General features: G+C 41.5%; 1 protein-coding gene across 1 annotated transcript in view; it reads right to left on the reverse strand.

Moving 5' to 3' along the window:
• The window catches only part of LOC149441298 (protein CLEC16A-like), a 217,975-nt gene that overhangs the window by 96,492 nt on the left and 103,651 nt on the right, over positions 1-17,832 (reverse strand). The window contains exon 4 of the mRNA XM_089657505.1: positions 704-852. Coding sequence (XP_089513631.1) covers positions 704-852 — 149 coding nt within the window. The remainder of the gene's footprint in view (positions 1-703; positions 853-17,832) is intronic.

Consider the following 17,832-nt stretch of genomic DNA (forward strand, 5'->3'; position numbering starts at 1 on the left):
GCCTTGATCCTTCTGACCATCTAACACAACATCCAAGTGCTCCTGCACAAACACTGTACCTCGGTCCGCTGTCTTTTTTCTGCAGCTCTCTGCTGCTCTATGTCTCAGGCTCAGGCCTTTGTCTGTCCTGTCCCAGAGAGAATTGTGCAGACATGCACACCTTTCTGGCTGCTCCCTTGCAACCACATGGACTCTTCGGAAGGGGGAAGACCAGAACACTAATTTGGTTTACCCTAAGAACCCAGCACAAACCTGCACCAACAGTGTGCCAGTTTTCTAAAAAACCTGGCCCAGACTGCCTTTTTAAACCGTGCCAGGGCCTCATACTGCCACATAATGCAATGACTAAAGATATTCATTCTCAGACTGAAAATAGTAGCATCAACAACCCCAGCCCTTGGCAGATTTGCGACCTTGCTACTGCCTTAATTCTTGCAGGAATGATTACCCCCACAACCATATAAACAGAACTGAATTCCACTTGAAAGACCTTTATAAATAGTGATCGGTTGTTACATTAGTCTTTTTTTACATCACTTGTATACCCATCCTTTGTTAAAGAAATAATGTAATTCAATAAAAAAAAAAAAAAAACCACACACACACACACACGTAGTTTTGTTTTTCTATGTTTACTCAATAACTCAGTTTAAAAGTTTGACTGAAAATAAAAGTCTGAGTAAGATATCAATTTAACACTTACCTCATTGTAGAAGAAATGGACTGTGTGACTGTTCAGCTTTACAGAAAGGGTTTTTAGGAAGCAAATATAGTAACCCATAATTTCCTCATCAGAGAAGTCAAATTTGTGGACAATTATGGAATTCACATGATTGTTCGACAGCAAATAATCTGTTGGAGGAAAGGACATTTCAATTTCACCTTTTCATCTGTTTTTTGGCATCACAAAGGTGTTTTTGAACTAATCTGATGCCCCCTTACGTGGAACTAAAAAACCTGTACTGCAAGGATAACTGCAGGTACCCTTTACTGCAAACAAACACATTTTTCACATTCTGACGGTAAGCCCTGGTTCACACTAGCACGATTTTCCAGCAACTTGCGACATTCTGGTAGCATGTACAGTTGCATTCCAAGTGGAAACAGAGATTTTGATGGGTGTTTCAATTGTTGAGTCGCTGTGACAAAAAAAGAAAAAAAAAAAACGCACACTTCTTGCACTATTTCTGGGCAATTCCTGTGTGGCACAACCCACACAGACTGCAATGAAAAAAAAAATGAATTGAAAAAGGCGTGCAAGGTCACCCTATGTCTTCATCAGCCTGACTCAGCAGAAATTTCCTAGCACATTCCTTCTGTAGTTTTCATGTCATGCCTTTTTTAACCCTATATTTGCTGTATGCCTCTGTACCTGGCCATCCCTGCTGTTGAATTCTCCTTCCAAGTAACCTATTGTCACCACCCATTATTTGACATAGCCCAACCACATGGCCAGACTGGACATCACACTGTTATATGTCATCACAGTGTGAGTAGTGTAGCAGAAATGGCATCCAGATGCATATGTAAAGCTCAGGACAACGAGCTAATAATCAGCCTAGTACAGAAGTGTGTTGGTTTGATTCATGAGTCCTTATCTAGTGAAGAAAGATGGTTTATGGTTGGAGATTGCAAGACCGTAGCATGATCTGTGGGACACCACAAAAAAAAAAAAAAAATAATATCTTACTACACAGGGGGTGTAGGGTAGGAACCGGCTTTTCCCCCAAGCCTTGGCTGCTGTCATTCTCAGTAGAGTGATGAGCGAGAGGCTGTACAGTTCTAAACAGCAGGAGCTGCAGTAGTTAACCAGCAGGTAAATTGGTAGCTAGGACCACCCTCTGTCTTAGCAACCATTATCAGCTTGTTAATTAGAAAAGTTGACCCACCACCCCCACTCGCTGTTCAGAACTGTACAGCTTCCCGCTCTTCACTCAGCAGAGAATGGCAACAGCTGAGGCTTTGGGGGAAAAGCAGGCTCCTGCTTACTGTTCAGAACTGTATAGCCCCCTGCTTTCCCATGTAAGTAGAAGAGTATAGGGGCAGAGGAGACTGCTGTGGAAGGGGGGTAATTTGAAGGGGAGGACAGAGGACACTACTGTGGGGGCAGTAATGTAAAGGGGAGGACAGAGGACACTGCAGTGGGGCAGAAATGTGAAGGGGAGAGGACACCGTTGTGGGAGGGGGGTAATGTGAAGGAGAGGACAGCTCCTGCCACCACCCGCTGTTCAGAACTGTACAGCCTCCTGCTCCTCACTCTACTGAGAATGACAGCAGCCGAGGCTTGGGGGAAAAGCCGGTTCCTAAATGGGGGGAACTCAGTGGTCCGGATAGGACAGTAACATTTAGAGAAGTGCAGTATAGAGAATGTATGTGAATATATCCTATTATTGAGAATTGATCAGAATAAGACAGTAATGCTAAGTAATCACAGTTTGCTGTTCTATTTAAATATTGTTGAGAGGAAAAAAAAAAATATTTCACTCTTGGAGAGATTGCAGTAGTGCTTTACCAGGCACCAATAATGTTATATGCTAAAGAGAGGTAATTAAAAAAAAAAAAAAGTGTCAGTGTCAAATTTGTTTTCTCGTTCATTTTGTCAGCTTTTAAAAATATCTGGCTCTGAAATTTTGTACAATCTTAGGCCTCTTTAACACAGGCCAGATTTGTTTTTCTCAGCAAGGGATTTTTACACCGATCCCCAGCTGAGCTGAACGAAGCAGCCAGATGATAGTTCCGTATGCACAGCATAATTGCACAACCCACTTTGCTCTATAGGCAGTCGGATGTAATCAAACTGGCTGTCCATTTGCACCTGAATGCCGTCCAACCCAGCCAAATGGAGGGAAATGGATCCCCTTCCATTGGTGTTTCACGGATTGGAGGTAGACAGGTGTAAACAGAGTTTACATCTGCACCTCCATAAACGAGAATGGTGGGCCCAAGCAGATCTGCCTGAAAAAACAGACAGACAATCAACCAACTGTTTTCAAAGGGGCCTTCAAGTGTCACTAAACCAAGGACCCTGCATTCACTATATCTGGTCTCCCACAGTACACAGAATACTAAAATGCAATTATTTTACTAAATATATACTGCTAAATACCTTTTCTCATCAGCATTTAGATAAGTCTTGTTACTTCTCAGTGCCCAGCAAAGCACTGGTTAAAGCATGTAGGAGTTTTTATTCTCCTCTACCTGTCTTATGAGGCTGAAGGACCCCTGACCCTCTGTCTGGACAGTGCTGATTGGTCCTGTGCTGATCTCATGCCCTCCCAAGAAAAAGAAAAAAAAAAAAAAACCTGAACGTGTGCAGAGCGTCCCTGATGCTCTATTCTATCAGATGAAATGGGAAATGTGGAAGGGGAGGATCAGAGAAGACAGGATCAAACATCCTTTTTACACAATGCAGAGGATTAACCCCTTAAGTTCCACTGCGAGTATAACAAGCATGCTTTACTGCATATACGGACTGATTTTACAGTTTTGGGTTTAGTAACACTTTAGGCTGGCCATAGGAGGAGGGAAAATTAAAAAAAAAAAAAAACCAAGGACCTTCTTAGGAATTGAACGGAACTAAACTGCATCCGAGCACCATAAAACTAAAATAATTTTTAACATTTAAAGCAAACTCACCCATCTATCCATGTGTCCATGCTTTACAAAACATTCCCCTAACATTTCTGGCTGTGGCAATCTTGATTAAGCGCAATGATTCATGTAGCATTTACTTCCTGGAATCCATCTGCCCTTAGCTCAGGCACGCAGGCAGGGAAGAGGAAAAAAAAGAAAAAAAAAAAAGAGGGGTGGGGAGAGACACAAATAGTTGCTAAGCCATCTGATGTTGTGTAGCCCAAACAGTCATCGCTGCAGGGAGAGAGAACAAAGTGTCAGGGATTTCAAATCCTCACCACTTTCTCTCCTCCCATACCACCAACACTCAGCATGGGATGCCTGCAGGGAGGTTTCCCGCACTGCTCCTGTGTGACCTCGGGCAATGACACGCCTCACACAGGAGCAGTAGGGAAACCGCATGCAATTTGGACAAAAATTGCATTCCTGTTCAAATCGCATGCGAATCTTTGGGGTGCAATTTGCGTCCATTAACACAAACCACACCGCAAAGTATCAGCCAAGGTATCTGGAGTATTTTCATCTGTATTCATTAAAAATACTCAGTATCAGCACCAACACTGATAACTGATGCATCCCTAACTGGCACCCATGGCTGTTCCGTGGGTTTGTAGGTAGAAGGAATCCATGAGAAAAACAGTTATGCTCAAGAATAAAACTTGTATAATTCAAAAGAAATCCTGGCTGTTTATAATGCATAGTATTTGCTTTCATCAGGAAATATAGTAAGGCCCTAAGTCTCACCTCGTGTGGTATTCATGTATATAAAGCACTGACACTGAGTGACACCCCACATGCAGTTGGGTTCCCATACAACAAGAGTTTTTCCATCAACCAATTTATCACTTCTTTGCGTGAATATGTTATATACTGTCTACAATGCCCATGTGGATTACTCGACATGGGGCATACTAAACACACTAGATGTAGATTTATTGCTAAAGGTTCCCCCAAGCATAGTGTCCCACGTCATTTCTCCCAATATCATAAGAACTTTTCCGTATTAGGGGTGTTTGCTATCAAGTTTATGCTTAACCACCTTACTAATAATGAAAATGTTTCTTACTGGATTCACAAACTGAACATTCTCAGTCCACATGGCCTGAATGAGGATACTGAAATAGACAGTGGTATAAGTGAAATTGGTAACCAATATGCTGGTTTTGTTTCTCTTTTCTCCCCCTTTTTTCTTCCCTCCCCCACCCCCTTACCCTCTATATATCCCAGGGAAGGGAAAAATTAAAGGAACACTTTGAAAACGCATCAGATCTCAATTGGGAAAAATATGCTGTAAATCTATACCAATATGGACTGGGTAATGTGTTAGGAAAGTAAGGATGCCCTATTTGATGGAAATGAAAATTATCAACCTATAGAGGACTGAATTCAAAGACACTCCGAAAATCGAAGTGAAAAAACGATGCAGCAGGCTAGTCCATTTTGCTGAAATTTCATTGCAGCAACTCAAAAACGGTACTCAGTAGTTTGAATGACCCCCCACATGCTTGTATGCATGCCTGACATCTGGACATGCTCCTAATGAGTCTTTATGTAAGTGCAATTTTAAATGTTTTTTTACCTAATAAATACAGTGTTACGCTATGGAAGTGTCCCTTTGATGTTTTTGTGGTGCTGGTACTGTGGAGGTTCTGGAGGAGTTTTGTCGCAAATGATTGATCTAGAGGTGTTTCCACTATAGAGACTGTCATCAGCATATAGAGGTGTCAAAACCACACAGACGGCCAACTTTCCTGCAGGAAAGCCCTGCAACATCTTATTCGATATTCGACTTACCATTCCTAGTGGTCAATTATCTGTGGGGAGTGGGGCTCTGGAGGGGGAGCAGTAATTGGAACACTACGCACAGAGAATTGCCATGGATAAGAATGCGTACTGCTGTATCACTTTATATTCACACCGGATGCAGATTTCTTTGGGGTTTTTTGGAACTATATATATACACATACATACACATATATATACACACACATACATACACATATATATACATACATACACACACAGTGTATATATATATATATATATATATATATATATATATATATATATATATATATATATATATATATATGTGTGTGTTTTTATACAATTTCACTGTATACAGAGTTCCATGGCATTGTATATGTGCTATGTTTAGCACTATTGTCCTTTAAGCACCTTGTATTTACTTTATTGGTTTGTTTGGGATATAATCACGGGGGAGGAGGGATATGATTGCCAGCCCACAGGGCATTATAGCACATGCACATTTGTGGGGACCCTTTGTGTAGTATGGAGTTCATTAATTTATTTAAATTAATTATTTAATTAGTAAAATAGTAATTAATAAATTATTTAAAGTAGTTTTTGGGAGAGGCAGCGCAGCAATTTTTATGTTTGCAGTCACAGTCATTGTTCATCAGTACACATTTGTGATTTTGCTAACAGCAGCCAGTCTAATTGATCAGTCCTCTGCACAGGTTATACTCACATACGATCTTGTTGGATGGTGTAATTCTCTTTGGATGTGGTGACCTGGGACGGCTTTCCTCCTCTGGTCAGTTGGTAGTTTTCCCTGCAACACCATGCCAGTTTGGATGGGTATGTGTTCCACTCTTTGCCCTGCACTTTTTGACCGGTTGTTGCTGTGAGGATTACATGGGACCAAGGACTTTTTGTTTGCAGTCAAGTGCATTATCATTGCTATGCTCTATTGCACCACTGCTTTTAAATTACACCTTTTTAATAAATTACTTTTCACTTCAATTCTTTACTGGAGGCTGTTTACATATCAGTGGATGGAATACCACACTACAGTGCGGTGTGCTGCATTTAGATTGTTAAATTATGAAAGTGTGACAAGGAAGGCATCCATTTACTCTGCGTAACATCATATTTCATGTCTTACCAAAGAATTGGGTATTCTATTGTGCATTAAGCTTCAAAACACCTACCAATTTAGGGTCCTATCACACGTGGCGGACTCGTTTAGCGGATCCGCTTGCTTAGCGGGGGATCTCGCCGCTGGTCCCCGCTGAGCAAGCGTATGATAGTTCTGTGTACGCTCTGCTGCCACAGAGCAGATACAGAGCTGCTCACTGGGCGGTTGGATAAAAACGGACCGCCTGTCCGTTTTCATCCGACCTGATCCGACGGGCGAAAGGGGAATTGGATCCCCATCCATCCCTTTTTGGCAGATCAGATCTGATGTTGGCGGGTGTAAACGGACACATGTCCATTTACACCCACCTCTCCATAGAGGAGAATGGAGGTGCTGATCGGGTCTGCCTGAAAAATCCGTGTCTCTAGAGCCTTTGCTTAAAAAATATAGAATATTTGAGGGTTCTAAGTAATTTACCTGTAGGAGAAAAGTGTCAGAATAGGCAGAGGGCTGAAGTCTTTACATACTGTATTTACAGTGCCTTGAAAAAGTATTCATGGCCCTTGAAATTTTCCACATTTTGTCATGTTACAACCAAAAATGTAAATGTATTTTATTGGGATTTTATGTGATAGACCAGTGGTGGGCAACCTTTTTTTTCAACTGAGCCAAATCTCGCCAAAACCATGATTGAAATTTATTTTGAGAGCCACATTTTTAAAACTGAAAATACATCTCCCATATAGTAATTCATCCCCCATAGTAATTCATCCCCCATATAGTAATTCATCCCCCATAGTGTAATTCATCCCCCATAGTGTAATTCATCCCCCATAGTGTAATTCATCCCCCATAGTAATTCATCCCCCATATAGTAATTCATCCCCCATATAGTAATTCATCCTCCATATAGTAATTCATCCCCCATAGTAATTCATCCCCCATATAGTAATTCATCCCCCATAGCAATTCATCCCCCGTATAGTATTTCATCCCCCGTATAGTATTTCATCCCCCATATAGTATTTCATCCCCCATATAGTATTTCATCCCTCATATAGTATTTCATCCCCCATATAGTAATTCATCCCTCATATAGTATTTCATCCCTCATATAGTATTTCATCCCCCCATATAGTATTTCATCCCTCATATAGTATTTCATCCCCCCATATAGTATTTCATCCCTCATATAGTATTTCATCCCTCATATAGTAATTCATCCCTCATATAGTATTTCATCCCCCCATATAGTAATTCATCCCTCATATAGTATTTCATCCCCCCATATAGTATTTCATCCCCCCATATAGTATTTCATCCCTCATATAGTAATTCATCCCTCATATAGTATTTCATCCCCCCATATAGTATTTCATCCCCCCATATAGTATTTCATCCCCCCATATAGTAATTCATCCCTCATATAGTATTTCATCCCTCATATAGTATTTCATCCCCCATATAGTATTTCATCCCCCCATATAGTATTTCATCCCCTCATATAGTATTTCATCCCCCCATATAGTATTTCATCCCTCATACAGTAATTCATCCCTCATATAGTAATTCATCCCCCATATAGTATTTCATCCCTCATATAGTAATTCATCCCCCCATATAGTATTTCATCCCCCCATATAGTATTTCATCCCCCCATATAGTATTTCATCCCTCATATAGTAATTCATCCCTGATATAGTAATTCATCCCTCATATAGTATTTCATCCCCCTATATAGTATTTCATCCCCCCATATAGTATTTCATCCCTCATAAAGTAATTCATCCCTCATATAGTATTTCATCCCCCACAGTACTATTCCCCCCCCCCCCTTCTAGTAAGCCAAGTCCCCCGTGTCAATTCACTTACCTTTTGCGTTCCTCTCGCTGTCTTCCTGCGCCGTTCGGGTCTTCAGGGCGGACTGTGAGAGGAGCCTAGCTCCCCTCCCCTCACGTTCGGCACGCTGCCCCGCCTACACACATCCTGACAGCCACATCCGCAAGCCGGATTAAAAGGTCCGCGCGGACTTTTGGGGCTGCCAACCGAGAGGAGGCAGGGGAGCGGCCGACCGAGAGGAGGGAGGGGAGCAGGCGCCCGGCACACAGAAGAGCCGCATTAGACTGGGTAAAGAGCCGCATGTGGCTCGCGAGCCGCGGCTTGCCGACCACTGTGATAGACCAATGCAAAGTGGCACATACAGTCAGGTCCATAAATATTGGGACATCGACACAATTCTAACACTTTTGGCTCTATACACCACCACAATGGATTTGAAATGAAACTAACAAGATGTGCTTTAACTGCAGACTGTCAGCTTTAATTTGAGGGTATTTGCATCCAAATCAGGTGAATGGTGTAGGAATTACAACCGTTTGCATATGTGCCTCCCACTTGTTAAAGGACCAAAAGTAATGGGACGATTGGCTTCTCAGCTATTTCATGGCCAGGTGTGTGTTATTCCCTCATTATCCCAATTACAATGAGCAGATAAAAGGTCCAGAGTTCATTTCAAGTGTGCTATTTGCATTTGGAATCTGTTCCTGTCAACTCTCAAGATGAGATCCAAAGAGCTGTCACTATCAGTCAAGCAAACCATCATTAGGCTGAAAAAATAAAACAAACCCATCAGAGAGATAGCAAAAACATTAGGCGTGGCCAAAACAACTGTTTGGAACATTCTTAAAAAGAAGGAACGCAATGGTGAGCTCAGCAGCACCAAAAGACCCGGAAGACCACGGAAAACAACTGTGGTGGATGACCGAAGAATTCTTTCCCTGGTGAAGAAAACACCCTTCACAACAGTTGGCCAGATCAAGAACACTCTCCAGGAGGTAGGTGTATGTGTGTCAAAGTCAACAATCAAGAGAAGACTTCACCAGAGTGAATACAGAGGGTTCACCTCAAGATGTAAACCATTGGTGAGCATCAAAATCAGGAAGGCCAGATTAGAGTTTGCCAAACGACATCTAAAAAAGCCTTCACAGTTCTGGAACAACATCCTATGGACAGATGAGACCAAGATCAACTTGTACCAGAGTGATGGGAAGAGAAGAGTATGGAGAAGGAAAGGAACTGCTCATGATCCTAAGCATACCACCTCATCAGTGAAGCATGGTGGTGGTAGTGTCATGGCGTGGGCATGTATGGCTGCCAATGGAACTGCTTCTCTTGTATTTATTGATGATGTGACTGCTGACAAAAGCAGCAGGATGAATTCTGAAGTGTTTCAGGAATATTATCTGCTCATATTCAGCCAAATGCTTCAGAACTCAATGACCCAAAGCATACTGCAAAAGCAACCAGAGTTTCTTTAAGGGAAAGAAGTGGAATGTTATGCAATGGGCAAGTCAATCACCTGACCAGAATCCAGTTGAGCATTCATTTCACTTGCTGAAGAAAAAACTGAAGGGAAAATGCCCCAAGAACAGCAGGAACTGAAGACAGTTGCAGTAGAGGCCTGGCAGAGCATCACCAGGGAAGAAACCCAGCATCTGGTGATGTCTATGCATTCCAGACTTCAGGCTGTAATTGACTGAAAAGGATTTGCAACCAAGTATTAAAAAGTGAAAGTTTGATTTATGATTATTATTCTGTCCCATTACTTTTGGTCCCTTAACAAGTGGGAGGCACATATGCGAACTGTTGTAATTCCAACACCGTTCACCTGATTTGGATGTAAATGCCCTCAAATTAAAGCTGACAGTCTGCAGTTAAAGCACATTTTGTTCGTTTCATTTCAAATCCATTGTGGTGGTGTATAGAGCCAAAAATGTTAGAATTGTGTCGATGTCCCAATATTTATGGACCTGACTGTAACTGTGAAATGGAAGGAAAATGATAAATGGTTTCTCAACATTTTTTACAAACAAATATCTGGAAAGTGTGGCGTGCATTTGTATGCAGCCCCTAAAATCTACTGGAACCAATTGCCTTCAGAAGTCACCTAATTAGTAAATAGAGTCCAACTGTGTGTAATGTATGTTCAGAATAAACACAGCTGTTCTGTGAAGCCCTCAGATTTTGATAGAGAACATTAGTGAACAAACAGCATCATGAAGGCCAAGAAACACACCAGACAAGTCAAGGATAAAGTTGTGGAGAAGTTTAAAGTAGGGTTAGGTTGTAAAGAAACAACCCAAGCTTTGAAAATCTACAGAGCACTGTTCAATCCATCATCCGAAAATGGAAAGAATATAGCACAACTGCAAACCTACCAAGACACCTAAACTGGCAGGCCGGGCAAGGAGAGCATTAATCATAGAAGCAACCTAGAGGCTATGGCAACGCTGGAGCAGCTGCAGAAATCCACAGCTCAGGTGGGACAAGCTAACTAAAGGACAACTATTAGCTGTGCACTCCACAAATCTAGCTTTTATGGAAGAGTGGCAGGAAGTGGCCCTTGTTGAAAGAAAACCATAAGAAGTCGCTTTTGCAGTTTGTGAGAAGTCATGTGGTGGATACAGCAAATATTGAAAAAGGTGCTCTGGTCAGATGAGACCAAACTTAAATTTTTGGACCTAAAAGAAAAACGCTGTGTGTGGCAAAAAACTAACACTGCACATCACCCAGAACACACCAACCCCACTGTGAAACATGGTGGTGGCAGCATTATGTTGTGGGGATGCTTTTATCAGCAGGGACAGGGAAGCTGGTCTGCGTTGAAGGGAAGATGGATGGAGCAGAATGCAGGGCAATCTTAGAAGAAAACCTTCTGCAAAAGACTTCAGACTGGAGCAGAGGTAGACCTTCCAGCAGGACAACGACCCTAAACCTACAGCCAGAGCTACAGTGGAATAGTTTAGAGCAGGGGTCTGAAAACTTTCTACACTAAGGGCCAGTTTACTGTAATTCATACTTTAGGAGAGCCAGACTAACATTTGAGAGTAGAAAAGGTCCCAGTGGAGCAAAAACAATGCCCCATCTTTGGTGTCAGTGAGAGGAATTGTGCCTCATCAGCGGTGTCATTGGGCCCCATAGTTGGTGTCATTGTGAGAAGTTGTGACCCATTTTTAGCATCATTGGGAGGAATTGTGCCCCATAATTGTTGTCATATGGAGGAATAGCGTTCCAACATTTGTGTCAGTAGGGGGAATTATGCCCCACCCTTGTGTCGGTGGGCCCCATTGTTGGTGTCATTGGGAGGAATTGTGCCCCATCATTGGTGCAAGTGGGGGAATTATGCCCCATTGTTGGTATCAGTGGATACCCAGTAGTGCCCCAAGGGCCAGATAAAAGCAAGCAAAGGGCCGCATCTGGCCCTCAGGCCACAGTTTGGAGACCACTGGTTTAGAGCAAAGCATATTCATGTGTTAGAATGGCCCACAGTCCAGACCTAAATACAATTAATCTGTGACAAGACCTGAAAACTGCTGTTCACAGACGCTCTGCGTCCAATCTGACAGCTTGAGCTATTTTGCAAAAAAGAACGGGCAAAAATTTCACTCTTAAGATGTGCAAAGCTGGTAGAGACATACCCAAAAAGACTTGCAGCTGTAATTGCAGCGAAAGGTGGTTCTACAAAGTATTGACTGGGGGGGGTCTGAATACAAATGCACGCCACACTTTTCAGATATTTGTAAACAATGTTGAAAACCATTTATCATTTTCCTTCCACTTCACAATTATGTACCACTTTGTGTAAGTCTATCACATAAAATCCCAATAAAATACATTTACATTTTTGGTTGTAACATGACAAAATGTGGAAAATTTAAAAGGAGTATGAATACTTTTTCAAGGCACTGTACATAGTTTATTTGGTTGAAAAAAGATACAAGTCTGGATTAAAACCCTTTAGTTGTCCCCACAGCTTCTGTTAAGGTTTTTTTCCTCTTGCCTTTCCCTAGTTTTTTAGGGTACAAGAAAGGGTTATCCTTTAATCGCCTGCATTTTTTTTTCACTTTGGAGCCATTAGCCATAGCTCTCTGAGACAACCCCGACATGTCTGGCTTTGCTTATGTGGGCAACCACTATAAAGGCACATTTTTTTGCGGATGATACTCTCCTGTTCCTCACCAATTCTCTTATTCATACCCTTCCCAATTTACAGGCGACATTGGATTACTTCTCAGTTATTTCGGGACTCCGTGCAGCGCTGAACATCACTCTACCTGATGCCCTGGTCATGCATCTACAGACACAATTCCCTTATTGCTGGGTACCATAGATTACTTGGGGACTAAACTAAACTCACTTCCTCTTGCTCCACCTTGTTCTCGACTAATTACTACCACTTGCTGCACTCCCTGACCTCTTTTCTCCATTCCTGACAATTCCCCTCCCACTCTTGGGATAGGCAGGATCGATGAAGTCAAAATGACAATCCTGCCCAAAGTCCTCTATTTTTTCTGGACCTTGCCTATACACGTCCCCTCCTCTTACGTTGTTTGCAGAACAGAATCCTTCAATTCATCTGTGCACAAATGCCCCAGACCTGGGAACCCCTAAGATAGCCAAATATTATCTGGCAGCCCAGATTTCTCAATTATCTATGTTACAGGACACCTCTGTCATCCCATTGTGGGTGCTCTTGGAATTACCCAATTGCACCCGACTTCTTTGAAGGTGTTGCTTTCTCACAAATTAAGTTCTGACACGAAGCCCTTTTGCGCTTCATATCTTTTCAATAGTCGGGAAACTTTATGTCCCCTTTCATGCTTCTTTTACCGATTATTAATAACTCTTTCTGCCGAGGTTAGAACAACCTCGTTCCTTCACCTGGTGGACCTCTCGTGGCTTTATGGGGATGCATCACTTCTTAACCATGCACTCGTTTCTGTCGTGGGAGGCAATCTGGGAGATGCATGAGATCCCATGGCAGGAACACTTCCATTATCTGCAATTGCGACACTGGATCTCGTCTCTTCATCGTACTTCCACCCATCCCTTTTGCAAGATGTCTTTTAAGCATACCGGTCATACTCCTGAGGGTCCCCTGGCCTTATTTCACTGCTTGAAGACTCTTTTAATGGCATATAGTCAACCCTTGCCTATATGACGCGGGGTTCTCCACTGACAGCTGAAATATGAAAATAAATCTTAAAAAGAGAAAAAAAAATGTAATAAAAAATTAAAACAAAAAAAATACTTAAAAAAAATATTTTTTTTTTTCATACTGTCACCAGTCAGTGTCCCTGATTACCGCCATGCCAGTTATATGATGGCGCTGTACTGCACTGGTGACACTATGTAAAAAAAAAAAAAAAAGTGAAAATATTTTTTTTCATTTTCCAAAAAATGACAAAAAAATTACAACTTCAAAAAACTCGCCATGCCTCTTAGGAAATACGTCGGACTGTCTACTTTGCAAAAAGGGGTCATTTGGGGGATATCTGTACTGTTCTGACATTCTTGGACCTCAAGAAATTAGATTAGCCGTCAGTACTTTAGGATTGATCAATATTCCATATATACCATAGTTTGTGAACTCTATAACTTTCCTACAAATTAAATAATACATCCTAATTTGGGTTATTTTCACCAAAGACATGTGTCACGATCGCGGCGTCAGACCCCAGACCTTCTCACCAAACTCGTGACCGAAGGACTGGCCGATCTAAAACCGCTATGTGACATGCGTAACAATACCACGCCCAGCTGCACCCTGCACAAAGATTTTCCAGCTAATGGACTACAATCTATGTACCTGCAGCCTGTACGCTATTGCTACTGGGTCAGGTTAATTACACAATTAACCCCTTCACACTGCCACTGTGATGGATTTGGTAAAATGCCTATTTCATTTCAAATTGAATATATATATATACATCTTTTTACATATTTACTTTTATACTTTAATACTATTTCTTTCCATATATTTATAAATGTTTAGCATGAATATATATGCTGTGTGAATATTTTCTGCCTGCTGGGCTTTGTGGTACTTTAAGAAATCCTTAAGAAATATTTGCTCACAGGAACAGACCCCCTCCCATCCTGTGATTTGGAAGACAAAAGAATGTTTTTTCTCTTTTTAAGATAAGACTGAAGAAGATCACACCTACAGTTGTGTCCAAAATTATTCAACCCCCAATGCTGTAAAGGGGTTTAGGGACTATAGTGTACATTTGGAATTGTATTCAGAATCAAATCCTACAAGGACGTTGTAACTACCCAAATGCAACTAAAATGACATCAATTGTTTATGTAATACAGTAGTAAATGGTTCTTATGTGGTTTCTTCATTGCCACAATTATTCAACCCCTTAAAGACTACCACTCTGAAGAACAGAGGTTCATACAGGTGCTTTCCATCAGGTATTGAAAACACCTGTGGATGTCACCGAGCAGCAATCAAGCATAATAAGCACCAATTAGGCAGCTTTAAAATGACTGTGATACTCAGCTCCTTCTAGACATTTACTGGTGTGGTTACAAACATGGTGAAGGCAAGAGAATGGTCCAGGAAGACAAGAGAAGAGGTGATTTCTCTTCACAGGAAGGGCAATGGCTATAAGAAGATTGCAAAGATGTTAAACATACCAAGAGACACCTTAGGAAGCATCATTCGCAAATTCAAGGCAAAGGGCACTGTTGAAACGCTACCTGGTCGTGGCAGAAAGAAGATGCTGACTTCGACTGCTGTGCGCTACCTGAAGCGTAGAGTGGAGAGAAGTCCCCGTGTGACTGCTGAGGAACTGAGAAAAGATTTGTCAGATGTGGGTACAGAAGTTTCAGCCCAGACAATAAGACGCACACTGCGTAATGAAGGCCTCCGTGCCAGAACTCCCAGGCGTACCCCCTTGCTGTCTCCAAAGAATAAGAAGAGTCGACTGCAGTATGCCAAAAGCCATGTGGACAAACCACAAAAGTTGTGGGATAGTGTTCTGTGGACTGATGAAACAAAATTAGAACTGTTTGGGCCCATGGATCAACGCTATGTTTGGAGGAGGAAGAACAAGGCCTATGATGAAAAGAACACCTTGCCTACTGTGAAGCATGGTGGAGGGTCAATCATGCTTTGGGGCTGTTTTGCTTCTGCAGGTACAGGGAAGCTTCAGCGTGTGCAAGGTACCATGAATTCTCTTCAGTACCAGGAGATATTGGATGGAAACGTGATGCAGTCCGTCACACACCTGAGGCTTGGGAGACGTTGGACCTTTCAACAGGACAATGATCCCAAGCATACCTCCAAGTCCACTAGAGCATGGTTGCAGAGGAAAGGCTGGAACATTTTGGAGTGGCCATCGCAGTCACCAGACTTAAATCCGATTGAGAACCTCTGGTGGGACTTAAAGAAAGCAGTTGCAGTGCGCAAGCCTAAGAATGTGACTGAACTGGAGGCCTTTGCCCATGAAGAATGGGCGAAGATACCCGTAGATCGCTGCAAGACACTTGTGTCAAGCTATGCTTCACGTTTAAAAGCTGTTATAACTGTAAAAGGATGCTGTACTAAGTACTAAGATTGAATGTCACTTGGGGGTTGAATAAAACTGATAATGCTGTGAGCACAGAAAAGACATTTGTGGTTATTTCATTATAACTGTTATGTTATATTTGTCTGACCTACAAGTGCCTCTTTAATGTAAATGTAAGCAAGATGACTGAATGATCAAAAGCAATGTCAAACTGGCCAAAACACTCAATTTCAGTGGGGGTTGAATAATTTTGGACACAACTGTAGATTCGTTTTACCCTTAGGCATGAAGGGGTTAACTTTGACCCCTTTTTAAATATAGGCACCACAATACCTTACACAAATCCAGTGGCACTATGCAGTCATTAAAGATTCTCTAAAAATTAAAAATAATGGTTTTGAAATGACAGTTCAATTCTTCTAGGACTGGCAGATGTACACCATTTGGTCCATGCACCTTTATTCTGTCTAAGTATTTCTGGACCATATGAAATTTGAGCCACAATGGTTCATTTGGGGCTAAGTCAATATCATCCTCATTATAGACATGTGCTCCATCGCCATGCAGAGCTGAATAAGGTATTTAATAGATTTGCCTTCTCTTCATCCCCAGTCACCCACTCCAGATCATTTTGTAAAGGGCTTACATGCTGAGACCTGACCTTTTTACTATTAATATATTTGAAGAATTTTTAGGGGTTTGTCTTACTCTCTTTTGCAATCTGTAGTTCGTTTTAAGTTTTCACAGCCTTAATTTCCTTTTTACATATTCTGTTATATTCCTTGTAACATTTATAACAATGATGGTGTTCCTTCATTTTAATATTTTGTAAAAGCTCTTTTCTTATTATTTATAGCGATATTAACTTTGGCGGTGAGCCACATAGGTTTTATTTTTAGCCTTTTAAACTTATTGCAGTGTGTTTGCATACAGTTGTTTTGAAGAATTACCATTTCGGTTCTGTGTTCATCGATGCCAATATTCCCTTCCATTCTAAGTCTTGGAGAGCAGCCCTCAGCTTTAGTAAGTTTTCTCCTCTAAAGTTAAGTGTTTATATTTTCCATATTTGTTTGTTGTCTACAGCGAACATTAAATGAAAACATGTTATGGTCACTGCTTCCAGATGTTCTTTTACATGAACATTAGTCATAAGCTCTGCATGGTTAAAGATTACCAGTTCTAGCAGAGGATCATTTCTTGTTGGGGCCCCTATGAACTGTACCATAAAAATGTCCTGTAGTAGGTTTATACATTTTTGCTATTTAACGGTTCCAACAGTGCCATTACTACAGTCAATTTCAGGTTAGTTAAAATCATCCATTATCACTTTGCTAGCCCTTCCAGTCCTTTTCTATCTGTGCAAGGAGCTGAATCTTCACCTCTTCATTACCACTGGGGGGCCTATAACAAACTCCAATAGTTAACTTTGTAGTATGCACACCCATATGTGTTCTAACCCATAATGTTTCAGCCACATCACACTTTCCGTTAGCTAGATCCTCTCACACTCGCTTTAAGATCACTTCTCACAGAGACAGACACCATCATCTTTCCTTTTTACCCTGTCTCTCAGAAAGTGAACATAGCCAGGAATATTAATGTGACGAAGGAAGCCAAGATTCAGCAATACCAATAAAATCATAGTTCCCTTCATGCACCAAAGCTTCCAACTCACCTAATTTCCTTGGCAGACTTCTGGCATTGGTGAGCAAAAATTTAAATTCATTGACACCTTTTGCACACGTATGCTGCATGTTTTTTATTTTCGTACAAATGGTACCAATTCCAGTGGTTGTTTATAACATGGGAACCTCCTTATCACCTGCTATAGCCCTCCCCCCATCTTTCCCCATTCCACCTACCAATAACGACTGACCCCTGTCTGATCTGTCTGCCCCATTATAATCTTTTTCTCACATAGGGACAGACACCACCGCCTATGGTGGCCATAGAGCGCAG

This window comes from Staurois parvus, unplaced genomic scaffold, assembly GCF_062004578.1.
Source record: "Staurois parvus isolate SC_StPar_1 unplaced genomic scaffold, SC_StPar_1.0 ptg001007l, whole genome shotgun sequence".
NCBI classification, from domain to species: domain Eukaryota; kingdom Metazoa; phylum Chordata; class Amphibia; order Anura; family Ranidae; genus Staurois; species Staurois parvus.